We start from the raw sequence: 27,743 nt of genomic DNA, 5'->3' as shown, positions 1-27,743 counted from the left end.
CAATGTGTCTGATCCACAGAATAACAATGTGTCTGAACCACAGAATAACAATGTGTCTGATCCACACAGTATAACAATGTGTCTGATCCACACAGAATAACAATGTGTCTGATCCACAGAATAACAATGTGTCTGATCCACACAGAATAACAATGTGTCTGATCCACAGAATAACAATGTGTCTGATCCACAGAATAACAATGTGTCTGATCCACACAGAATAACAATGTGTCTGATCCACACAGAATAACAATGTGTCTGATCCACACAATAACAATGTGTCTGATCCACACAGAATAACAATGTGTCTGATCCACACAGAATAACAATGTGTCTGATCCACACAGAATAACAATGTGTCTGATCCACACAGAATAACAATGTGTCTGATCCACACAGAATAACAATGTGTCTGATCCACACAGAATAACAATGTGTCTGATCCACAGAATAACAATGTGTCTGATCCACAGAATAACAATGTGTCTGATCCACACAGAAAAACAATGTGTCTGATCCACAGAATCAGTTACGCAGGTACTTTCCCGAAACGGACGACACTCGAATCATAACTGACGTAAGTTCTCTAACTCATACATCGAACTGTAGAACCCAGTTCCTACATTTGAACATAAAAATTGTTTTTAATCAAACAAAATTGTTTTACATTTTAATCCTGGGACTCTCAGGATGACAAATCAGATCAAGATTACTGAATGTAAGTACATTATTTAGATTACTGAATGTAAGTACATTATTTAGATTACTGAATGTAAGTACATTATTTAGATTACTGAATGTAAGTACATTATTTACCTTCAGAGGTGAACGCATCCATTACGGTTTCCGTTATAAAAGTGTTTTGTTGTTGTGCACTCTCCTCAAACAATAGCATGGTACTTTTTAACTGTAATAGTTACTGTTAATTGGACACTGCAGTTAGATTAACAAGAATTGAAACTTTCTGCCCATATAAGACATGTCTATGTCCCGGGAAAGTTGGCTGTTGTTTACAACGTCATTATTGTCACGTGAGCAACAACCGAACCGGTTTAGGGACACCCATCCCGTAGAGGTTAATGTAGAAGTGTTTAGCAATGTATTCTGTTCTTATTTACAATAAAAAATCACACACACACACACACACACACACACACACACACAGCTAGGGGGTTCACTGAGGTGGTGGCGTTGCCATGCAACCGAGAGTAGGCGGCAGCATATTCAGTCTGCTGAGAGAGGAGGGCTGCAGACAGGCCCAGCTGTGCGTGTACCTACCTGTGAAAAAGGACTGACTTGACGAGTGTCACCACATCACGACTGGCGTTGTACCCGGCACACACGATGGCCACGTGAATGGTCTGAGAGGAGAGAGAGAGAGAGAGAGAGAGAGGGAGAGAGAGAGAGAGAGAGAGAGAGAGAGAGAACGGAAGAGAGAGATAGCGGGGGAGACAGAGCGAGATCGAGGTAGAGAGAGAGAGAGAGACAGTGGGAGAGAGAGAGAGAGCGGGAGAGAGAGAGAGGGAGAGAGACAGAGAGAGAGAGAGAGAGAGAGCGGGAGAGAAAGAGAGACAGAGATAGCGGGGGAGAGAGAGAGGGAGAGAGAGACAGGGAGAGAGAGATAGAGAGAGAGTGGGAGAGAGAGCAGGAGAGAGAGAGAGGGAGAGAGACAGAGAGAGAGAGAGAGAGAGAGAGCGAGATCAAGGGAGAGACAGAGATAGAGAGAGAGAGAGCGATAGAGGGAGAAAGACAGAGAGAGAGATCGAGGGAGAGACAGAGAAAGAGACAGAGAGAGAGAGGTAGAGAGACAGCGGGATCGAGACAGAGAGAGAGAGAGAGACAGAGAGAGAGAGGTAGAGAGACAGAGAGGGATCGAGACAGAGAGAGAGAGAAAGGAAAGAACATTATTTTCCACAAAGTCCAACATGATTTGTACTCTGCTTGTAGCACTAACAGAACCCCCTTATCACATGTCTCTGAACACTAAGCACCATTTAGTTTAGGTAATTATTTCAGAGGGAATAGTGTTTATCCCACATCAAGAATAAATCCCACATTAGAATCCACTATAGTAGCACCAGGGGAAGAATACAGTATGTGAATTTACCAATAACTAGATCAAGCCCAGGGTTATTCATCTACTGCCCTCTAGGGACCAATAAGTCTAGGAAAGTTCAACGTTAGCACCAGGCTAAAGCCATTTATACATGGGGGCGGCAGGGTAGCCATGTGGTTAGAGCGTAAAGTGTGGATAACGAGGGAGGGACAGAGTGAGGAAGTGTGGATAACGAGGGAGGGACAGAGTGAGGAAGTGTGGATAACGAGGGAGGGACAGAGTGAGGAAGTGTGGATAACGAGGGAGGGACAGAGTGAGAAAGTGTGGATAACGAGGGAGGGACAGAGTGAGGAAGTGTGGATAACGAGGGAGGGACAGAGTGAGAAAGTGTGGATAACGAGGCAGGGACAGAGTGAGAAAGTGTGGATTACGAGGGAGGGACAGAGTGAGGAAGTGTGGATAACGAGGGAGGGACAGAGTGAGGAAGTGTGGATAACGAGGCAGGGACAGAGTGAGAAAGTGTGGATAACGAGGGAGGGACAGAGTGAGAAAATGTGGATAACGAGGCAGGGACAGAGTGAGGAAGTGTGGATAACGAGGGAGGGACAGAGTGAGAAAGTGTGGATAACGAGGCAGGGACAGAGTGAGGAAGTGTGGATAACGAGGGAGGGACAGAGTGAGGAAGTGTGGATAACGAGGGAGGGTCAGAGTGAGGAAGTGTGGATAACGAGGCAGGGACAGAGTGAGGAAGTGTGGATAACGAGGGAGGGACAGAGTGAGGAAGTGTGGATAACGAGGCAGGGACAGAGTGAGGAAGTGTGGAAACCTTTTTGTCATCATTGTGATGACGCCAGATTGACTTTAGACGCAGTATAACGTTAGCCAGCTAACTGAGATCGAAGGGACAAATTTCGCTAGCTAATGACAACACTGCCGTCTCTCTAAAGTACATTTTAAAGAATCACAATGACGGCAAAGTTGTTTCCGATTCATTATATGCCTACATGTGAACATATTTCCAGGCCACTATAGTGTCATTTGTATCAAACAGTCATAATCCCTGTTCATAATGACTGGGCATCAGTCTACCGTTGGGCAATAATATGCTGCGGAGTCTGTAGAACGGTAATAACAACAGTAACGACGCGACCGTGTGACTGAGGACCAACAAACACATCAACAGGGAGTCGAAATGCACAGCACTGCTCCTGTTGTCCTGTTGAGTTGAATTGGAAGATTCATATATTTGGCAACCTTATATGACTCCTAAATGACTCTTATCTGACTCCTAAATGACTCCTATGACTCCTATATGACTCTTAAATGACTCTTAAATGACTCCTAAATGACTCTTAAATGACTCCTAAATGACTCTTATCTGACTCCTATATGAATCCTACTGAAGTCCATTTCAGTCTCTTCTACTGATGTAAAAGAAGAGTTTCTACAGCCTGTTCCAGCATCTCTTCTCTCTTCTCAAATCCTTTCTTCTGTCTCTCCTCTCTTCTCAAATAATTTATTCTCTAAATGCCTGTAGTAGGGTATCACCCAATCAGAGGGTTGTTGGAAAGCTGGGAGAAGGAGTGACTCAGACAGGGTCCTCGTAGTCTCATCTCATCTCTCAAATAAATAAAAAAATCTCTGGTCCTTCTCTACAAACGCTCACTGCTAGTTCATTATCTATGGTCTTCTCTAGAAACACACACTGTTAGCACATTATCTATGGTCTTCACTACAAACACACACTGTTAGCCTGTTAGCACATTATCTATGGCCTTCTCTAGAAACGCTCACTGTTAGCACATTATCTATAATCTTCACTACAAACACACACTGTTAGCCTGTTAGCACATTATCTATGGTCTTCTCTAGAAACACACACTGTTAGCCTGTTAGCACATTATCTATGGTCTTCACTACAAACACACACTGTTAGCCTGTTAGCACATTATCTATGGTCTTCACTACAAACACACACTGTTAGCCTGTTAGCACATTATCCATGGCCTTCTCTAGAAACGCTCACTGTTAGCCTGTTAGCACATTATCTATGGTCTTCACTACAAACACACACTGTTAGCCTGTTAGCACATTATCTATGGCCTTCTCTAGAAATGCTCACTGTTAGCCTGTTAGCACATTATCTATGGTCTTCACTACAAACACACACTGTTAGCCTGTTAGCACATTATCTATGGCCTTCTCTAGAAACGCTCACTGTTAGCCTGTTAGCACATTATCTATGGTCTTCACTACAAACACACACTGTTAGCCTGTTAGCACATTATCTATGGCCTTCTCTAGAAACGCTCACTGTTAGCCTGTTAGCACATTATCTATGGTCTTCACTACAAACACACACTGTTAGCCTGTTAGCACATTATCTATGGCCTTCTCTAGAAACGCTCACTGTTAGCCTGTTAGCACATTATCTATGGTCTTCTCTAGAAACACACACTGTTAGCCTGTTAGCACATTATCTATGGCCTTCTCTAGAAACGCTCACTGTTAGCCTGTTAGCACATTATCTATGGTCTTCTCTAGAAACACACACTGTTAGCCTGTTAGCACATTATCTATGGTCTTCACTACAAACACACACTGTTAGCCTGTTAGCACATTATCTATGGTCTTCTCTACAAACACAGACAGTGATCACAGACAGTAGAGATGGGCCAATAAGGACTGCTCAAAGCATAGTGTAGCTGGTAATACCCATCATGCCCTTTGTCAGAGCCTTGATAGTGATGAAAGTGTCTGAAATTGGTATAATGTATAGACACAACAGAGGGCATATTGAAGAGATTTACTGTAACATCACAGCACTAACATCACAGCACGAAGACCCTCCAAAAAACCTGCTGTTGGAATGACCTCTGACAGAGAGACACTTAATGAGCCATAATATCATAACATTCAATACGTCCAGGCTTTAATATGACCGGATCTTCAAAATGACAGGGCTTTAATACAACCAGACCTTCAATATGACCAGGCTTCAATATGACCAGGCTTTAATACGACCAGGCTTTCAATATGACCAGGCTTTCAATATGACCAGGCTTTAATATGACCGGATCTTCAAAATGACCAGGCTTTAATATGACCGGATCTTCAAAATGACCAGGCTTTAATACAACCAGACCTTTAATATGACCAGGCTTTAATATGACCAGGCTTTAATACGACCAGGCTTTAATACGACCAGGCTTTAATATGACCAGGCTTTAATACAACCAGACCTTCAATATGACCAGGCTTTAATACAACCAGACCTTCAATATGACCAGGCTTTAATATGACCAGGCTTTAATACGACCAGGCTTTAATACGACCAGGCTTTAATACGACCAGACCTTCAATATGACCAGGCTTTAATACAACCAGACCTTCAATATGACCAGGCTTTAATATGACCAGGCTTTAATACGACCAGGCTTTAATACAACCAGAACTTCCATATGACCAGGCTTTCAATATGACCAGGCTTTCAATATGACCAGGCTTTCAATATGACCAGGCTTTAATATGACAAGGCTTTAATATGACAAGGCTTTAATACGACCAGGCTTTAATACGACCAGGCTTTAATACGACCAGACCTTCAATATGACCAGGCTTTAATATGACCAGAACTTCACTATGACCAGGCTTTAATATGACCAGGCTTTAATATGACCAGGCTTTAATACGACCAGGCTTTAATACGACCAGGCTTTAATATGACCAAACCTTCAATATGACCAGGCTTTAATATGACCAGAACTTCAATATGACCAGGCTTTAATATGTCCAGGCCTTAATACGACCAGGCTTTAATACAACCAGAACTTCAATATGACCAGGCTTTAATATGACCAGGCTTTAATATGACAAGACCTTTAATATGACCAGGCTTTAATATGACAAGACCTTTTTTTTATTTATTTTTTATTTCACCTTTATTTAACCAGGTAGGCAAGTTGAGAACAAATTCTCATTTACAACTGCGACCTGACCAAGATAAAGCAAAGCAGTTCGACAACATACAACAACACAGAGTTACACATGGAGTAAAACAAACATACAGTCAATAATACAGTAGAAAAATAAGTCTATATACAATGTGAGCAAATGAGGTGAGATAAGGGAGGTAAAGGCAAAAAAGGCCACGGTGGCGAAGTAAATAAAGTATAGCAAGTAAAACACTGGAATGGTAGATTTGTAGTGGAAGAAAGAGCAAAGTAGAAATAGAAATAATGGGGTGCAAAGGAGCAAAATAAATACAGTAGGGGAAGAGGTAGTTGTTTGGGCTAAATTATAGATGGGCTATGTACAGGTGCAGTGATCTGTGAGCTGCTCTGACAGCTGGTGCTTAAAGCTAGTGAGGGAGATAAGTGTTTCCAGTTTCAGAGATTTTTGGCAGCATGAGTGAAGGATGCTTTGTTGCGAAATAGGAAGCCAATTCCAGATTTAACTTTGGATTGGAGATGTTTGATGTGAGTCTGGAAGGAGAGCTTACAGTCTAACCAGACACCTAGGTATTTGTAGTTGTTCACATATTCTAAGTCAGAACCGTCCAGAGTAGTGATGCTGGACAGGCGGGCAGGTGCGGGCAGCGATCGGTTGAAGAGCATGCATTTAGTTTTACTTGTATTTAAGAGCAGTTGGAGGCCACGGAAGGACAGTTGTATGGCATTGAAGCTCATCTGGAGGGTTGTTAACACAGTGTCCAAAGAAGGGCCAGAAGTATACAGAATGGTGTCGTCTGCGTAGAGGTGGATCAGAGACTCACCAGCAGCAAGAGCGACATCATTGATGTATACAGAGAAAAGAGTTGGCCCAAGAATTGAACCCTGTGGCACCCCCATAGAGACTACCAGAGGCCCGGACAACAGGCCATCCGATTTGACACATTGAACTCTATCAGAGAAGTAGTTGGTGAACCAGGCGAGGCAATCATTTGAGAAACCAAGGCCATTGAGTCTGCCGATGAGGATGTGGTGATTGACAGAGTCGAAAGCCTTGGCCAGGTCAATGAATACGGCAGCACAGTAATGTCTCTTATCGATGGAGGTTAAGATATCGTTTAGGACCTTGAGCGTGGCTGAGGTGCACCCATGACCAGCTCTGAAACCAGATTGCGTAGCGGAGAAGGTGCAGTGGGATTCGAAATGGTCGGTAATCTGTTTGTTGACTTGGCTTTCGAAGACCTTAGAAAGGCAGGGTAGGATAGATATAGGTCTGTAGCAGTCTGGGTCAAGAGTATCCCCTCCTTTGAAGAGGGGGATGACAGCAGCAGCTTTCCAATCTTTGGAATTCTCAGACGACACGAAAGAGAGGTTGAACAGGCTAGTAATAGGGGTTGCAACAATTTCGGCAGATGATTTTAGAAAGAAAGGGTCCAGATTGTCTAGCCCGGCTGATTTGTAGGGGTCCAGATTTTGCAGCTCTTTCAGAACATCAGCTGACTGGATTTGGGAAAAGGAGAAATGGGAAAGGCTTGGGGAAGGCTTCAATATGACCAGGCTTTAAAACGACCAGGCTTTAATACAACCAGACCTTCAATACGACCAGATCTTTAATATGACCAGGCTTTAATACGACCAGGCTTTAATATGACCAGGCTTTAATACGACCAGACCTTCAATACGACCAGATCTTTAATATGACCAGGCTTTAATACGACCAGGCTTTAATATGACCAGGCTTTAATACGACCAGACCTTCAATACGACCAGATCTTTAATATGACCAGGCTTTAATACGACCAGGCTTTAATATGACCAGGCTTTAATACAACCAGACCTTCAATATGACCAAGCTTTAATACGTCCAGGCTTTAATACGACCAGGCTTTAATACGACCAGGCTTTAATATGACCAGGCTGTAATACAACCAGGCTTTAATACGACCAGGCTTTAATATGACCAGGCTTTAATACGACCAGATCTTTAATACGACCAGATCTTTAATATGACCAGGCTTTAATACAACCAGGCTTTAATACAACCAGGCTTTAATATGACCAGGCTTTAATACGACCAGACATTCAATATGACCAGACTTTAATATGACCAGGCTTTAATACGACCAGGCTTTAATACGACCAGATCTTTAATATGACCAGGCTTTAATACGACCAGGCTTTAATACGACCAGGCTTTAATATGACCAGGCTGTTATACAACCAGGCTGTTGCTCAGGCCCTGAAGCCAGGATATGCATATAATTTATACCATTGGAAAGAAAACATTTTGGCGTTTGTAGAAATGTTAAAATAATGCAGGAGAATATAACACAATAGATATGGTAGGAGATAATCCAAAGAAAAGCCAACCAGAATTTTTTTGAGAGACCATGCTCTTACAATGGAAGGTATAAGGGCATACTGGAAATTAGCTCCCTGGGTGCAATTCCTATGGCTTCCACAGGGTGTCAGCAGCAGTCTATGTTTAAGGTTTCAGGCTTGTAACTTCAAAAACGAAGAAGAAATAACAGTTTTAGTAAAGGTGGACACAGTCTTGGAAATTCGTGTTTGCGAGCGCCATGAAGAAAGGACGCACCTGCTAAAATCGGTTTCCTTTTGAACATACTACTTTCCGGGAATAAATATTATAGTTTGATTACATTTTCGGGTATCTGAGGAGTAAATAGAAATGTATTTTGACTTGTTGAAACAAAGTTTAGGGGTAGATTTTCGGATTCCTTTCTCTGCGCGTTGAACGAGTAGATTACTCAAATCGATGGCGCCAACTAAACTGACTTTTTGGGATATTTTTATTTTTTTATTTCACCTTTATTTAACCAGGTAGGCTAGTTGAGAACAAATTCTAATTTACAACTGCGACCTGGCCAAGATAAAGCAAAGCAGCAGAGAGAACAGTCTATGACTTGGGTGACTGAAGTCTTTGACAATTTTTCCAAGACTGACTGACCAGTATGAAAATGTATGCACCCCTTACTATAAGTTGGCTCTGGTAAATTACTAAATAAAAATACAAAAGTAGATTACTTTATATATCAAATAGAAAATAGAAAAGGTGTGTTAGATGTTTGGATGACCTTAGGTATAGGCATAAAGCGAATGGACTACATGCAGTGCTGAAGGTTACATTACTGGCTGGTAGAGAATCAATACCCATGTGCACAGTACTGTCAGGATCAACTGTAGGAGAGACAAACCCACATTAATACTCTGTTGCCCACTGCAACCACAGTACTGTCAGGATCAACTGTAGGAGAGGCAAACCCACTAAACAGACCGTCTTATCTTACCTTATTACCTCCTAGTGTAACTCACCTCACACTTCTCTACCAGTCTTATCTTACCTTATTACCTCCTAGTGTAACTCACCTCACACTTCTCTACCAGTCTTATCTTACCTTATTACCTCCTAGTGTAACTCACCTCACACTAATCTACCAGTCTTATCTTACCTTATTACCTCCTAGTGTAACTCACCTCACACTAATCTACCAGTCTTATCTTACCTTATTACCTCCTAGTGTAACTCACCTCACACTAATCTACCAGTCTTATCTTACCTTATTACCTCCTAGTGTAACTCACCTCACACTTCTCTACCAGTCTTATCTTACCTTATTACCTCCTAGTGTAACTCACCTCACACTTCTCTACCAGTCTTATCTTACCTTATTACCTCCTAGTGTAACTCACCTCACACTAATCTACCAGTCTTATCTTACCTTATTACCTCCTAGTGTAACTCACCTCACACTTCTCTACCAGTCTTATCTTACCTTATTACCTCCTAGTGTAACTCACCTCACACTAATCTACCAGTCTTATCTTACCTTATTACCTCCTAGTGTAACTCACCTCACACTAATCTACCAGTCTTATCTTACCTTATTACCTCCTAGTGTAACTCACCTCACACTAATCTACCAGTCTTATCTTACCTTATTACCTCCTAGTGTAACTCACCTCACACTAATCTACCAGTCTTATCTTACCTTATTACCTCCTAGTGTAACTCACCTCACACTAATCTACCAGTCTTATCTTACCTTATTACCTCCTAGTGTAACTCACCTCACACTAATCTACCAGTCTTATCTTACCTTATTACCACCTAGTGTAACTCACCTCACACTAATCTACCAGTCTTATCTTACCTTATTACCTCCTAGTGTAACTCACCTCACACTTCTCTACCAGTCTTATCTTACCTTATTACCTCCTAGTGTAACTCACCTCACACTTCTCTACCAGTCTTATCTTACCTTATTACCTCCTAGTGTAACTCACCTCACACTAATCTACCAGTCTTATCTTACCTTATTACCTCCTAGTGTAACTCACCTCACACTTCTCTACCAGTCTTATCTTACCTTATTACCTCCTAGTGTAACTCACCTCACACTAATCTACCAGTCTTATCTTACCTTATTACCTCCTAGTGTAACTCACCTCACACTAATCTACCAGTCTTATCTTACCTTATTACCTCCTAGTGTAACTCACCTCACACTAATCTACCAGTCTTATCTTACCTTATTACCTCCTAGTGTAACTCACCTCACACTAATCTACCAGTCTTATCTTACCTTATTACCTCCTAGTGTAACTCACCTCACACTAATCTACCAGTCTTATCTTACCTTATTACCTCCTAGTGTAACTCACCTCACACTAATCTACCAGTCTTATCTTACCTTATTACCTCCTAGTGTAACTCACCTCACACTTATCTACCAGTCTTATCTTACCTTATTACCTCCTAGTGTAACTCACCTCACACTAATCTACCAGTCTTATCTTACCTTATTACCTACCTAGTGTAACTCACCTCACACTTGTCTACCGCTGGCTGCTGCACACAGTCTGACCTGTTGCCCGAGGAGCCAGCTTTAAGCCCCGCCTCGTTGTCCCCTGTTCCCTCCTCCGAGTGAGTCTTGCTCTGGTTGCCGCGGTGATTGGCGTGATGCGGAGCAGGGCCAGCAGGGCTCCGGGGGGGTCGGCTGAGTTCACGGCGGAGAAGCTGGTTCTCCTCTTCGACCTCACGGACCCTCAGCTCCAACGCCTCCCTAGACACACCCCCTCCCAAGGCCCCGCCCCTGGCCGTCAACGTGGACAACTGAGGCAACAGGGGTGACAGGGGGAGGGGCTTCACTGTAGACGGGGAGGAGACAGAGAAACAGGAAGTTGATTAGAACTAATAGTGCCACATTCATTAAGATAACTGAGGGCCACGTTAAATCAGCTCACTGGCCATGTTGCGGCTCGTAGGCCACGAGTTTAAGACCACTGCAATAAGCCATTCACCTGGTACCAGATCTGTATGTGTTCAAGCCAACTGATCGTCAGCTGGCTAAAGCTCAGGCAGAATTGATACAAGCCTAGCAGCAGGATATCATCACTACAGGGTATAGACTCAGCAGGATTCTCAACTTAAACTCAACTCTTAACTCGGCACAACTTCTCTCTGTGAATCAATACGAATCACTGACATTGCTGGATGTGATATGAGGAAAGATGAAACCAGAGCACTATGACTGCAGAAGAAGCACTTCAGACAAGGAGTAATGTCAGTGATTAGTGATTAGTATATATATATATATATATATATATATATATATATATATATATATATATATATATCAGTCTAGCATCAGTGGTTAGTATATATATCAGCCTAGCATCAGTGATTAGTATATATATCAGCCTAGCATCAGTGGTTAGTATATATATCAGCCTAGCATCAGTGGTTAGTATATATATCAGCCTAGCATCAGTGATTAGTATATATATCAGCCTAGCATCAGTGTTTAGTATATATATCAGCCTAGCATCAGTGATTAGTGTTTAGTATATATATCAGCCTAGCATCAGTGATTAGTATATATATCAGCCTAGCATCAGTGTTTAGTATATATATCAGCCTAGCATCAGTGATTAGTGATTAGTATATATATCAGCCTAGCATCAGTGTTTAGTATATATATCAGCCTAGCATCAGTGTTTAGTATATATATCAGCCTAGCATCAGTGATTAGTATATATATCAGCCTAGCATCAGTGTTTAGTATACATATCAGCCTAGCATCAGTGTTTAGTATATCTATCAGCCTAGTATCAGTGATTAGTATATATATATATATATCAGCCTAGCATCAGTGGTTAGTATATATATCAGCCTAGCATCAGTGATTAGTATATATATCAGCCTAGCATCAGTGTTTAGTATATCTATCAGCCTAGCATCAGTGTTTAGTATATCTATCAGCCTAGCATCAGTGGTTAGTATATATATCAGCCTAGCATCAGTGGTTAGTATATATATCAGCCTAGCATCAGTGATTAGTATATATATCAGCCGAGCATCAGTGATTAGTATATATATCAGCCTAGCATCAGTGGTTAGTATATATATCAGCCTAGCATCAGTGGTTAGTATATATATCAGCCTAGCATCAGTGGTTAGTATATATATCAGCCTAGCATCAGTGATTAGTATATATATCAGCCTAGCATCAGTGGTTAGTATATATATCAGCCTAGCATCAGTGATTAGTATATATATCAGCCTAGCATCAGTGGTTAGTATATATATCAGCCTAGCATCAGTGGTTAGTATATATATTAGCCTAGCATCAGTGATTAGTATATATATCAGCCTAGCATCAGTGATTAGTATATCAGCCTAGCATCAGTGATTAGTATATATATCAGCCTAGCATCAGTGATGTTTCATGTCACTGTACTAAGAGGAGATGTTAAAGCTTTCACAACAGCAGCAGCAGTGGGGCTGAATGTCAAAAGACCTAATGGAGGCTGAAGTTTCAAATTAGCAGTCAGGTCCAAGTGATGCATCTCCAGCCTTCGAGCACACAGATACCGTTCAATCAATATCCTGGATACTGAGAGGAGAGCCGCAGGCTATAGCTACGCGCACCAGGCTCAAATTTCAGCTCGTATCAATTTCTCCTTCTTCTCTTTTTCCCCCATATGTCCTCAGACATGAGAGAATACAGTGAAAGAAAAAAGTATTTGATCCCCTGCTGATTTTGTACGTTTGCCCACTGACAAAGAAATGATCAGTCTATCATTTTAATGGTAGGTTTATTTGAACAGTGAGAGACAGAATAACAACAAAAAAATCCAGAAAAACACATGTCAAAAATGTTATAAAATGATTTGCATTTTAATGAGGGAAATAAGTATATGACCCCTCTGCAAAACATGACTTAGTACTTGGTGGCAAAACCCTTGTTGGCAATCACAGAGGTTAGACGTTTCTTCTAGTTTTGTTGCCTTGGCCGTGTGTTTTGGGTCATTGTCATGCTGGAATATCCATCCACGACCCATTTTCAATGCCCTGGCTGAGGGAAGGAGGTTCTCATGGCCACGTCCATTGTCCCTTTGATGTGGTGAAGTTGTCCTGTCCCCTTAGCAGAAAAACACCCCCAAAGCATAATGTTTCCACCTCCATGTTTGACGGTGGGGATGGTGTTCTTGGGGTCATAGGCAGCATTCCTTCTCCTCCAAACACGGCGAGTTGAGTTGATGTCAAAGAGCTCCATTTTGGTCTCATCTGACCACAACATTTTCACCCAGTTGTCCTCTGAGTCATTCAGATGTTCATTGGCAAACTTCAGACGGGCATGTATACGTGCTGTCTTGAGCAGGATTTCAGTCCTTCATGGCGTAGTGTGTTACCAATTGTTTTCTTGGTGACTATGGTCCCAGTTGCCTTGAGATCATTGACAAGATCCTCCCGTGTAGTTCTGGGCTGATTCCTCACCGTTCTCATGATCATTGCAACTCCACGAGGTGAGATCTTGCATGGAGCCCCAGGCCGAGGGAAATTGACAGTTCTTTTATGTTTCTTCCATTTGCGAATAATTGCACCAACTGTTGTCACCTTCTCACCAAGCTGCTTGGCGATGGTCTTGTAGCCCATTCCAGCCTTGTGTCGGTCTACAATCTTGTCCCTGACATCCTTGGAGAGCTCTTTGGTCTTGGCCATGGTGGAGAGTTTGGAATCTGATTGATTGATTGCTTCTGTGGACAGGTGTCTTTTATACAGGTAACAAGCTGAGATTAGGAGCACTCCCTTTAAGAGTGTGCTCCTAATCTCAGCTCGTTACCTGTATAAAAGACACCTGGGAGCCAGAAATCTTTCTGATTGAGAGGGGGTCAAATACTTATTTCCCTCATTAAAATGCAAATCATTTTATAACATTTTTGACATGCATTTTTCTGGATGTATTTGTTATTCTGTCTCTCACTGTTCAAATAAACCTACCATTAAAATTATAGACTGATCATTTCTTTGTCAGTGGGCAAACGTACAAAATCAGCAGGGGATAAAATACTTTTTCCCCCTCACTGTATGTAGTTACTTTCGTGTCCTAATATCAAGCAAAAAACTTCTGAAGTCCAGAACAACATTTGATGTATTGCAAAAAACAAAAATAATGATATTGAAAAATGATAAACCCCCCCCCAAAAAAAAGTAGAGAGAAAAAAAATTAGAACATTCATTGCAAGGAAATGAAATGCGAGAAGAAATGTATTGTAAATGAATGGGACATTTCTTCTTCTCCTGTTGAAACATTGAAACCTTTGAGTTATTTAGCAGATGCTCTTATCCAGAGGATTGTTAAGGATAACACCACGGTGATTAAACACAATCTCCCTCTTTGCCTGCTATTGTCCCCATCTTCGCTTGTTGCCCTGGCACTTCTGAAGCTAGGAACACAAGCATTTCACTTTGAAATAACATCTGCTAAAACATGTGACCAATACAATTTGATTTAATTCAGCCTTTGTTTTTACAGCCTGTTTTAGTTTTTTTGGCAGTTGCGAGTTTTGCGCCATTAATTCCAGCAGCGTACCACCCTGCATCCCACTGCTGGTCTTGCTGCTGAAGCTAAGCAGGGTTGGTCCTGGTCAGTCCCTGGATGGGAGACCAGATGCTCCTGGAAGTGGTGTTGGAGGGCCAGTAGGAGCCACTCTTCTGTTTGGTCTTCTAATCTAATGCTCTAGGGCAGTTTTTTATTTATTTTTTACCTTTATTTAACTAGGCAAGTCAGTTAAAAACAAAAATCTTATTTTCAATGACGGCCTAGGAACAGTGGGTTAACTGTCTTGTTCAGGGGGCAGAACGACAGATTTTTACCTTGTCAGCTCGGGGATTCGATCTTGCAACCTTTGGGTTACTAGTCCAACGTCCCAACCATCGATGGTGACATTGCCCTGTGTAGGGTGCCATCTTTGGGATGGGATGATAAATGGATGTCCTGATTTGTTGACATTTAATGTGATACTAAAAGGTGTTAACCTCAGTGTCCTGGCTAAATTACATTATGACCACATAATCATCCCCCTCACTCCTAACTGACTAACATGGTGAGTGTTCTGGCACAAAATGGTGGCTGTGCATCAGACAGATCACTCCTCACCTCAACACCATGTTAGCTGATGTGTGGTGAGTGTTCTGGCACAAAATGGTGGCTGTGCATCAGACAGATCACTCCTCACCTCAACACCATGACAGCTGATGTGTGGTGAGTGTTCTGGCACAAAATGGTGGCTGTGCATCAGACAGATCACTCCTCAACACCATGATAGCTGATGTGTGGTGAGCGTTCTGGCACAAAATGGTGGCTGTGCATCAGACAGATCACTCCTCAACACCATGACAGCTGATGTGTGGTGAGCGTTCTGGCACAAAATGGTGGCTGTGCATCAGACAGATCACTCCTCAACACCATGACAGCTGATGTGTGGTGAGCGTTCTGGCACAAAATGGTGGCTGTGCATCAGACAGATCACTCCTCAACACCATGATAGCTGATGTGTGGTGAGCATTCTGGCACAAAATGGTGGCTGTGCATCAGACAGATCACTCCTCAACACCATGATGTGTGGTGAGTGTTCTGGCACAAAATGGTGGCTGTGCATCAGACAGATCACTCCTCAACACCATGATGTGTGGTGAGCGTTCTGGCACAAAATGGTGGCTGTGTATCACCCAGGTGATCTACACACATCGGTAGTGGGTGACTGTACTTTTGGGTTTTATTCTGGACTTCAGAAGTGTTGCTTGATATTAATGGCACTAAAGTAGCTCCATGAGAGAAGAGCCAAGGATGTTTGTGGATAGAAAGAAAAACAGTGTGTCTCCAGAGGGGTCGTGGTCCATTCAGAGCTGTGAAGACCTCTCTTTACTCCCCCTCACTCTCTCTGCTCTCTCTATGACCCTGGAGAGAGAGAATGATGAAGGGAGCAGAGAGAGAGAGAGGAAAGAGAGCTGAGAGAGAGAGAGAGAGAGAGAGGTCTCAGAGGAAAAAAACTCCAAATACTGACGGATTAAAAATAAAGCCGTTAGTTTCACAGTTCACTTCCTGTGAAATACACAGCAAGCGTCCGGTCTCCTGGCCACCTCTCCAATGCTAATTGATGTCAGCAGGACTAATGCACTCCTATAAGTCCACAGAACTGAGTTTATAACTGTCCAGTCCTGTCTAGAAGTTTAATATACTGTTATTTATACTGTCCTGTCTAGAAGTCTAATATACTGTTATTTATACTGTCTAGAAATCTAATATACTGTTATTTATAACTGTCCAGTACTGTCTAGAAGTCTAATATACTGTTCTTTATACTGTCCTGTCTAGAAGTCTAATATACTGTTATTTATACTGTCTAGAAATCTAATATACTGTTATTTATAACTGTCCAGTACTGTCTAGAAGTCTAATATACTGTTATTTATACTGTCTAGAAATCTAATATACTGTTATTTATACTGTCTAGAAATCTAATATACTGTTATTTATAACTGTCCAGTACTGTCTAGAAGTCTAATATACTGTTATTTATACTGTCCTGTCTAGAAGTCTAATATACTGTTATTTATACTGTCTAGAAATCTAATATACTGTTATTTATACTGTCTAGAAATCTAATATACTGTTATTTATACTGTCCAGTACTGTCTAGAAATCTAATATACTGTTATTTATAACTGTCCTGTCTAGAAATCTAATATACTGTTATTTATAACTGTCTAGAAATCTAATATACTGTTATTTATACTGTCTAGAAATCTAATATACTGTTATTTATACTGTCTAGAAATCTAATATACTGTTATTTATAACTGTCCAGTACTGTCTAGAAATCTAATATACTATTATTTATAACTGTACTGTCTAGAAATCTAATATACTATTATTTATAACTGTACTGTCTAGAAATCTAATATACTGTTATTTATAACTGTCCTGTCTAGAAATCTAACATATTATTATTTATAACTGTCCAGTACTGTCTAGAAATCTAACATATTATTATTTATAACTGTCCAGTACTGTCTAGAAATCTAATATACTGTTATTTATAACTGTCCTGTCTAGAAATCTAATATACTGTTATTTATACTGTCCAGTACTGTCTAGAAATCTAATATACTGTTATTTATACTGTCCAGTCTAGAAATCTAATATACTGTTATTTATACTGTCCAGTACTGTCTAGAAATCTAATATACTGTTATTTATACTGTCCAGTCTAGAAATCTAATATACTGTTATTTATACTGTCCAGTCTAGAAATCTAATATACTGTTATTTATAACTGTATTGTCTAGAAATCTAATATACTGTTATTTATAACTGTCCAGTACTGTCTGGAAATCTAATATACTGTTATTTATACTGTCCTGTCCTGTCTAGAAGTCTAATATACTGTTATTTATAACTGTCCTGTCTATAAATCTAATATACTGTTATTTATACTGTATAGTACTGTCTAGAAATCTAATATACTGTTATTTATAACTGTAGTGTCTAGAAATCTAATATACTGTTATTTATACTGTCCAGTACTGTCTAGAAATCTAATATACTGTTATTTATAACTGTAGTGTGCTGGCAATAAATCCAATTTACTGTTATAAACTGGGTTTGTAAGTCCACAGCACTGTGTTTAGCAGGGCACAACTCTGGGTAGAAATCAAAATGTACCGTTATAACTCAACAGAACTGGTTCTCTAACTTCAGTGTATGTTAGTGGTTCCTTCAGTGTATGTTAGTGGTTCCTTCAGTGTATGTTAGTGGTTCCTTCAGTGTATGTTAGTGGTTCCTTCAGTGTATGTTAGTGGTTCCTTCAGTGTATGTTAGTGGTTCCTTCAGTGTATGTTAGTGGTTCCTTCAGTGTATGTTAGTGGTTCCTTCAGTGTATGTTAGTGGTTCCTTCAGTGTATGTTAGTGGTTCCTTCAGTGTATGTTAGTGGTTCCTTCAGTGTATTTTAGTGGTCGTTTAATGGTGGTTGGTTCATTGGCACCACCAGCCATAACCGTAGAACATTAAGTCATGGAAGAGTTGTTAAACTTCTCAATTAAACCTGTGATGCTGTAAACACAAAACACACTTCCTGCAGCCTTGAGGAAAGCCTCATAGAAATACATGAGAAATACTAATTACACATCGAAGACTTTTCCTCCAGATCAATAACCAAAAACCTCTCCTTGATACTTTACATGTATTGTTCATCACTTTAGTTATTTTAGCTCCACCGGTTCTGAAGAGCCCAGTGAGATATGGATTCAAGGCTGGGTTTGACGTTGTGGGGTTCAGCTTGGAGGCTTGGAGAGATGGAGGAGGAGAGGAGAAGTTTTCAATTACCTAACAACTGGTCCTCCTCATGGGTAGACAACACATCTGCTTCCCAAATGGCAACCTATTCCCTATACAGGCTCTGGTCTATAGTAGGGCACTATATAGGGAATAGGGCTCTGGTCTAAAGTAGTGCACTATATAGGGAATAGGGCTCTGGTCTAAAGTAGTGCACTATATAGGGAATAGGGCTCTGGTCTAAAGTAGTGCACTATATAGACAATAGGGATCTGGTCTACAGTAGTGCACAATATAGACAATAGGGATCTGGTCTACAGTAGTGCACTATATAGGGAATAGGACTCTGGTGTAAAGTAGTGAACTATGTAGGGAATAGGGAGCCATTTGGGAGACACATCGTTATTCTAAGGAAAACATTCCCTCTGGTCCTTCAGAAGTGCGTCGTTTTCACCATGACTTTACCCCTCCAGGCAATTACACACTAAACATAGAATTATAGTTATGTTCCTCTGTAACTAATAAACATAGAATTATAGTTATGTTCCTCTGTAACTAATAAACATAGAATTATAGTTATGTTATTCTGTAACTTATAAACATAGAATTATAGTTATGTTATTCTGTAACTAATAAACATAGAATTATAGTTATGTTATTCTGTAACTTATAAACATAGAATTATAGTTATGTTATTCTGTAACTTATAAACATAGAATTATAGTTATGTTATTCTGTATCTTATAAACATAGAATTATAGTTATGTTATTCTGTAACTTATAAACATAGAATTATAGTTATGTTATTCTGTAACTTATAAACATAGAATTATAGTTATGTTATTCTGTAACTTATAAACATAGAATTATAGTTATGTTATTCTGTATCTTATAAACATAGAATTATAGTTATGTTATTCTGTAACTAATAAACATAGAATTATAGTTATGTTCCTCTGTATCTTATAAACATAGCCAGCTAGCTGTCTGGAGTAATGTTCCTCTGTATCTTATAAACATAGCCAGCTAGCTGTCTGGAGTAATGTTCGTCTGTAGTATATAAACATAGCCAGCTAGCTGTCTGGAGTAATGTTCCTCTGTAGTTTAAAAACATAGCCAGCTAGCTGTCTGGAGTAATGTTCCTCTGTAGTATATAAACATAGCCAGCTAGCTGTCTGGAGTAATGTTCCTCTGTAGTATATAAACATAGCCAGCTAGCTGTCTGGAGTAATGTTCCTCTGTAGTTTATAAACATAGCCAGCTAGCTGTCTGGAGTAATGTTCCTCTGTAGTTTATAAACATAGCCAGCTAGCTGTCTGGAGTAATGTTCCTCTGTAACTTATAAACATAGCCAGCTAGCTGTCTGGAGTAATGTTCCTCTGTAACTTATAAACATAGCCAGCTAGCTGTCTGGAGTAATGTTCCTCTGTAGTTTATAAACATAGCCAGCTAGCTGTCTGGAGTAATGTTCCTCTGTAGTATATAAACATAGCCAGCTAGCTGTCTGGAGTAATGTTCCTCTGTAGTATATAAACATAGCCAGCTAGCTGTCTGGAGTAATGTTCCTCTGTAACTTATAAACATAGCCAGCTAGCTGTCTGGAGTAATGTTCCTCTGTAGTATATAAACATAGCCAGCTAGCTGTCTGGAGTAATGTTCCTCTGTATCTTATAAACATAGCCAGCTAGCTGTCTGGAGTAATGTTCCTCTGTATCTTATAAACATAGCCAGCTAGCTGTCTGGAGTAATGTTCCTCTGTAGTTTATAAACATAGCCAGCTAGCTGTCTGGAGTAATGTTCCTCTGTATCTTATAAACATAGCCAGCTAGCTGTCTGGAGTAATGTTCCTCTGTACAGTAACTTAAAAACATAGCCCAGCTTTCTGGGCCAACTCTCTCAGCTATAGCCCCTAGTTTGTCTTATTGTGATGAAAGAAAGGCCATTCTTCAAAGCAGGTGGAATTAAAGGTTTCTGTGCAGTTTGAATTGTGATTGTGATCGTGAAATTGTGTATGTAGTTCTGTCCTTGAGCTGTTCTTGTCTATTATATCATTCTGTATTACGTTTCATGTTTCATGTCGACCCCAAGGAAGAGTAGTTGCTGCTTTTGTAACAGCTAATGTGGATCCTAATAAAATACCAAATCATGCTGAGCTGCACAGCCTCTCCAGAGTGGTGCTATCTCTAGACACAGTACACTTTGACCCCTCCGGATCGACGCCCTGGGAATGGGCTGACCTAACCTTAACAGCCCATGGTCAACCAGCCAACAGCTAGGATGTAGAGCTGCAGAGAGAGATGCTGTGGCTTGATGGACGTCTCCCGACCCTTGGTGGTGTGCTTGGTCTCATTGGACAGTGTGTTTTGTGCTGATCTGGCAGCACATTTGGCAGGCCATGGTGTCACAGTGACAAAGGGATGAGGTTAGAGAGAGACAGGCTTGGAGACGGTGGGAGGAGGTGAGAGAGACAGGCTTGGAGACAGGGGGAGGAGGGAGAGACAGGCGTGGAGACGGGGGGAGGAGGGAGAGACAGGCGTGGGGACAGTGGGAGGAGGGAGAGACAGTGGGAGGAGGAGAGAGAGACAGGCGTGGAGACGGTGGGAGGAGGTGAGAGAGACGTTGGGAGGAGGACAGAGAGACAGGCGTGGAGACGGGGGGAGGAGGGAGAGACAGGCGTGGAGACAGTGGGAGGAGGGAGAGACAGGCGTGGAGACGGGGGGAGGAGGAGAGAGAGACAGTGGGAGGAGGTGAGAGAGACAGGCGTGGAGACAGTGGGAGGAGGTGGGAGAGACAGGCGTGGAGACAGTGGGAGGAGGTGGGAGAGACAGGCGTGGAGACAGTGGGAGGAGGTGGGAGAGACAGGCGTGGAGACGGTGGGAGGAGGAGAGAGAGACAGGCGTGGAGACGGCGGGAGGAGATGAGAGAGACAGGCGTGGAGACGGCGGGAGGAGATGAGAGAGACAGGCGTGGAGACGGCGGGAGGGAGGTGGGAGATCACCAGGTCCCCAGCTACCCCTGTGTTATGACTCAGAGAGATGTGATATGTTGTTGTTGTTGTGAAAGCAGCAATATCATGTAGAAACTTTATTTAGAACAACCATGTTGTGTATGATATTAGCCTAGCGCTCTACACCTGTATCATGTTGTGTATGATATTAGCCTAGCGCTCAACACCTGTATCATGTTGTGTATGGTATTAGCCTAGCGCTCTACACCTGTATCATGTTGTGTATGGTATTAGCCTAGCGCTCTACACCTGTATCATGTTGTGTATGATATTAGCCTAGCGCTCAACACCTGTATCATGTTGTGTATGGTATTAGCCTAGCTCCTAGCTCTCTACAACTGTATCATGTTGTGTATGGTATTAGCCTAGCGCTCTACACCTGTATCATGTTGTGTATGGTATTAGCCTAGCGCTCTACACCTGTATCATGTTGTGTATGGTATTAGCCTAGCGCTCAACACCTGTATCATGTTGTGTATGGTATTAGCCTAGCTCCTAGCTCTCTACACCTGTATCATGTTGTGTATGGTATTAGCCTAGCGCTCTACACCTGTATCATGTTGTGTATGGTATTAGCCTAGCGCTCAACACCTGTATCATGTTGTGTATGGTATTAGCCTAGCTCCTAGCTCTCTACACCTGTATCATGTTGTGTATGGTATTAGCCTAGCGCTCTACACCTGTATCATGTTGTGTATGGTATTAGCCTAGCGCTCAACACCTGTATCATGTTGTGTATGGTATTAGCCTAGCTCCTAGCTCTCTACACCTGTATCATGTTGTGTATGGTATTAGCCTAGCTCCTAGCTCTCTACACCTGTATCATGTTGTGTATGGTATTAGCCTAGCTCTCTACACCTGTATCATGTTGTGTATGGTATTAGCCTAGCGCTCTACACCTATATCATGTTGTGTACGGTATTAGCCTAGCTCTCTACACCTGTATCATGTTGTGTATGGTATTAGCCTAGCTCTCTACACCTATATCATGTTGTGTACGGTATTAGCCTAGCTCTCTACACCTGTATCATGTTGTGTATGGTATTAGCCTAGCTCTCTACACCTGTATCATGTTGTGTATGGTATTAGCCTAGCGCTCTACACCTATATCATGTTGTGTACGGTATTAGCCTAGCTCTCTACACCTGTATCATGTTGTGTATGGTATTAGCCTAGCTCCTAGCGCTCTACACCTGTATCATGTTGTGTATGGTATTAGCCTAGCTCTCTACACCTGTATCATGTTGTGTATGGTATTAGCCTAGCTCCTAGCTCTCTACACCTGTATCATGTTGTGTATGGTATTAGCCTAGCTCCTAGCTCTCTACACCTGTATCATGTTGTGTATGGTATTAGCCTAGCTCCTAGCGCTCTACACCTGTATCATGTTGTGTATGGTATTAGCCTAGCTCCTAGCGCTCTACACCTGTATCATGTTGTGTATGGTATTAGCCTAGCTCCTAGCTCTCTACACCTGTATCATGTTGTGTATGGTATTAGCCTAGCTCTCTACACCTGTATCATGTTGTGTATGGTATTAGCCTAGCTCCTAGCTCTCTACACCTGTATCATGTGGTGTATGGTATTAGCCTAGCGCTCTACACCTGTATCATGTTGTGTATGGTATTAGCCTAGCGCTCTACACCTGTATCATGTTGTGTATTTTATTAGCCTAGCTCTCTACACCTGTATCATGTTGTGTATGGTATTAGCCTAGCTCCTAGCTCTCTACACCTGTATCATGTTGTGTACGGTATTAGCCTAGCGCTCTACACCTGTATCATGTTGTGTATGGTATTAGCCTAGCTCTCTACACCTGTATCATGTTGTGTATGGTATTAGCCTAGCTCTCTACACTTGCGTAGAGCTAGACTTGAAACTACTTCATTTCTTTATTTCTTAAATGTATTTCTTTAATTTATTCCGTCCAGAAGACCTTGAGTGTTTATCTTCCAAGATTCCCTGTGTGTCCATCGCTCTCACTTCAAACCCCCAAACAAAACAAACCCCTTTATGTATCATTAGGGTCCACTGCAGAGCTAGCCGTGCACAACCTGACACATTCAGGTCCGTGTAACTTGATTTATCTCTGTACTACTCTGACTACTAACTCAGAGGATGACAGTATGCTGGGGTGGAGATGGGAGGAGGAGAGGAGAGGAGGGGAGAGGGGAGGAGGGGTGGAGAGGGAGATGGAGAGGAGAGGGAGGAGGGGTGGAGAGGGAGGAGGGGAGGAAAGAGTGGAGATGGAGGAGGAGAGGAAAGGAGGGGAGAGGGAGGGGAGAGGGGAGGAGAGGAGGGGAGAGGGAAGAGGGGAGGAAAGGAGGGGAGGAAAGACTAGAGGGAGGAGGAGAGGAGGGGAGGAGGAGAGGAGAGAGGGAGGAGGGGAGGGGGAGGAGGTGAGGAGGAAAGAGGAGAGGAGAAGGGGAGGAGAGAGGGGAGAGGGAGGAGGAGGAGGAGGAAAGGGTGGAGAGGGAGGAGGAGAGAGGGAGGAAGGGAGGAAAGGAAAGGGTGGAGAGGGAGGAGGAGAGAGGGAGGAGGGGAGGAAAGGGTGGAGAGGGAGAGGGAGGAGGAGGGGAGGAAAGAGGAGAGGGAAGAGGGGAGGAGGAGAGAGGGGAGAGGAGAGGGGAGGAGGAGAGGAGGAGAGAGGGAGCAGGGGAGGAGGAGAGAGGGAGGAAAGAGTGGAAAGAGTGGAGAGGGAGGAGGAGAGAGGAGGGGAGGAGAGAGGGAGGAGGGGAGGAGAGAGGGAGGAGGGGAGGGGAGGAAAGAGTGGAAAGATTGGAGAGGGAGGAGGGGAGAGGGAGGAGGGGAGGAGAGAGGGAGGAGGGGAGGGGAGGCAGGACTGACAGTCACGGTATATTATCCATGGAAATTGTTTACAGGAATAGAAGAGTTCCCCAATGTCAGCTGTTGTTTCCCGGGGAGGTTTTAAAAAGAAGGACCACCTCCCAGGAGACTCAAGTATGGGTAGCGGCAGCCCAATATGGCGACCGGAGTATGGGGAAGTAGCGAATCAGCTAATTGGGCAGATTTGTTGCCTCTGCAGACTGTTTTGCGTAGCTGATTGGTCTGCACAGCCCGAGGTGCTTTCTGCTGTGTATTAGGATGGCGTCGCCAGCGGTAGCTAACGTGGCATCTTTTCCCCCATCCCATGATTTTAATTCAAGTAGAATGGCAGCCGACACAATAAATATGTAATACTGATAACTATCTAGATGTCTCCTTGATAGATACATACAGTCTACTACTCAATGGGGAGGATATGGAGACCAACAATACCAGGACACAGTGGCCTTGGCTCGGCTTAACAAGCATTACTGTCCGGCCAATATCAGGGTGACAATATCAGGGTGCCAATATCAAGGTGCCAATATCAGGGTGACAATATCAGGCTGCCAATAACAGGGTGACAATATCAGGGTGACAATATCAGGGTGACAATATCAGGGTGACAATATCAGGGTGCCAATAATAGGATGCCAATATCAGGGTGACAATAATAGGGTGCCAATAACAGGGTGACAATATCAGGGTGACAATAACAGGGTGACAATATCAGGGTGACAATATCAGGGTGACAATAACAGGGTGACAATATCAGGGTGACAATATCAGGGTGACAATATCAGGCTGCCAATATCAGGGTGACAATATCAGGGTGACAATATCAGGGTGACAATATCAGGGTGACAATAACAGGGTGACAATATCAGGGTGACAATATCAGGGTGCCAATATCAGGGTGACAATATCAGGGTGCCAATATCAGGGTGACAATATCAGGGTGACAATAACAGGGTGACAATATCAGGGTGACAATATCAGGGTGCCAATATCAGGGTGACAATATCAGGGTGCCAATAACAGGGTGACAATATCAGGCTGCCAATATCAGGGTGACAATATCAGGGTGCCAATAATAGGGTGCCAATAATAAGGTGCCAATAATAGGGTAACAATATCAGGGTGACAATAACAGGGTTCCAATATTAGGGTGCCAATATCAGGGTGCCAATATCAGGGTGCCAATATCAGGGTGCCAATAATAGGGTGCCAATATCAGGGTGCCAATATCAGGGTGCCAATAACAGGGTGACAATAACAGGGTGCCAATATCAGGGTGACAATATCAGGGTGACAATATCAGGGTGACAATATCAGGGAGACAATATCAGGGTGACAATATCAGGGTGACAATATCAGGGTGACAATATCAGGGTGACAATAATAGGGTGACAATATCAGGCTGCCAATATCAGGGTGCCAATATCAGGGTGCCAATAATAGGGTGCCAATAATAAGGTGCCAATAATAGGGTAACAATATCAGGGTGACAATAACAGGGTTCCAATATTAGGGTGCCAATATCAGGGTGCCAATATCAGGGTGCCAATATCAGGGTGCCAATAATAGGGTGCCAATATCAGGGTGCCAATATCAGGGTGCCAATAATAGGGTGTCAATAATAAGGTGCCAATAATAGGGTAACAATATCAGGGTGACAATATCAGGGTGCCAATATCAGGGTGCCAATATCAGGGTGCCGATATCAGGGTGACAATAATAGGGTGACAATATCAGGGTGACAATATCAGGGTGCCAATAATAGGATGCCAATATCAGGGTGACAATAATAGGGTGCCAATATCAGGGTGCCAATAATAGAGTGCCAATAATAGGGTGACAATATCAATATCAGGCTGACAATATCAGGGTGACAATATCAGGGTGACAATATCAGGGTGACAATATCAGGGTGACAATAATAGGGTGCCAATAATAGACTGCCAATATCAGGGTGCCAATAACAGGGTGCCAATAACAGGGTGCCAATATCAGGGTGCCAATATCAGGGTGCCAGTCACAGTAAGAACAGGCATACAACAAGCAACAGCACACCCATCATCAATACTTTAATCAAAATTAAACAAATCGTCAGTTTTATAACTGAAAATCTACAAATCATTAGTTTAAAACCAACAGTAAAGTACGACTCAGACTCATCCATCCTCTTGAGTTAAAAACAGAAGTCCAAACTCTCACAGTCCGGTGGTTGGTGGTGAAAAACGGAAGGGAAAAAAACACTGCTCAATCAAAACAGGCTAACCTATAGCAGAGCGCTTTGACGCCTTCCGCGCGCCCGCTACCTTTCCCTTGCGCGCCCGCTACCTTTCCCTTCCTTGCGCCCGCTACCTTTCCCTTCCGCGCGCCCGCTACCTTTCCCTTCCGCGCGCCCGCTACCTTTCCCTTCCGCGCGCCCGCTACCTTTCCCTTCCGCGCGCCCGCTACCTTTCCCTTCCGCGCGCCCGCTACCTTTCTCTTCCGCGCCCGCTACCTTTCCCTTCCGCGCCCGCTACCTTTCCCTTCCGCGCCCGCTACCTTTCCCTTCCGTGCCCGCTACCTTTCCCTTCCGCGCCCGCTACCTTTCCCTTCCGCGCCCGCTACCTTTCCCTTCCGCGCCCGCTACCTTTCCCTTCCGCGCCCGCTACCTTTCCCTTCCGCGCCCGCTACCTTTCCCTTCCGCGCCCGCTACCTTTCCCTTCCGCGCCCGCTACCTTTCCCTTCCGCGCCCGCTACCTTTCCCTTCCGCGCCCGCTACCTTTCCCTTCCGCGCCCGCTACCTTTCCCTTCCGCGCCCGCTACCTTTCCCTTCCGCGCCCGCTACCTTTCCCTTCCACGCCCGCTACCTTTCCCTTCCGCGCCCGCTACCTTTCCCTTCCGCGCCCGCTACCTTTCCCTTCCACGCCCGCTACCTTTCCCTTCCGCGCCCGCTACCTTTCCCTTCCGCGCCCGCTACCTTTCCCTTCCACGCCCGCTACCTTTCCCTTCCACGCCCACTACCTTCCCCTTCCTTTGAATCCTGTAATAATGTATACACAGCCTCAGGACTTCCTCTTACAACATAAGTCGGCAGATACAGTCCACTGTGCTCTGATCCGTCTGGTCGGTCTAATGGAAATATGCTGATTCAAACTAGGTGACCATGGAGACCGCTGCTAGGCTCCGCCTCATTATTTATCAACTTCCTGTTCCTCCTAATGAATATTCAACATGTTTACATGTTTATACCAGGGTCGAAAAACCAAAA

General features: G+C 43.0%; 1 protein-coding gene across 2 annotated transcripts in view; it reads right to left on the bottom strand.

Moving 5' to 3' along the window:
- Window positions 1-27,743, bottom strand: part of large1 (LARGE xylosyl- and glucuronyltransferase 1) — a 188,860-nt gene that overhangs the window by 108,519 nt on the left and 52,598 nt on the right. For both annotated transcript variants that reach the window (XM_082964349.1, XM_082964350.1), the window contains exons 3-4: window positions 10,853-11,175; window positions 1,279-1,361 (exon numbers count right to left, since the gene is read on the bottom strand). In XM_082964349.1, the coding sequence (XP_082820475.1) occupies window positions 1,279-1,361; window positions 10,853-11,175 (406 nt within the window). The remainder of the gene's footprint in view (window positions 1-1,278; window positions 1,362-10,852; window positions 11,176-27,743) is intronic.

This window comes from Salmo salar, chromosome 17 (assembly GCF_965601325.2).
Source record: "Salmo salar chromosome 17, fSalSal1, whole genome shotgun sequence".
Classification (NCBI taxonomy): Eukaryota; Metazoa; Chordata; class Actinopteri; order Salmoniformes; family Salmonidae; genus Salmo; species Salmo salar.
Note: the sequence above shows the minus strand (reverse complement) of the source record. Positions and strands in the feature narration are given on the sequence as shown.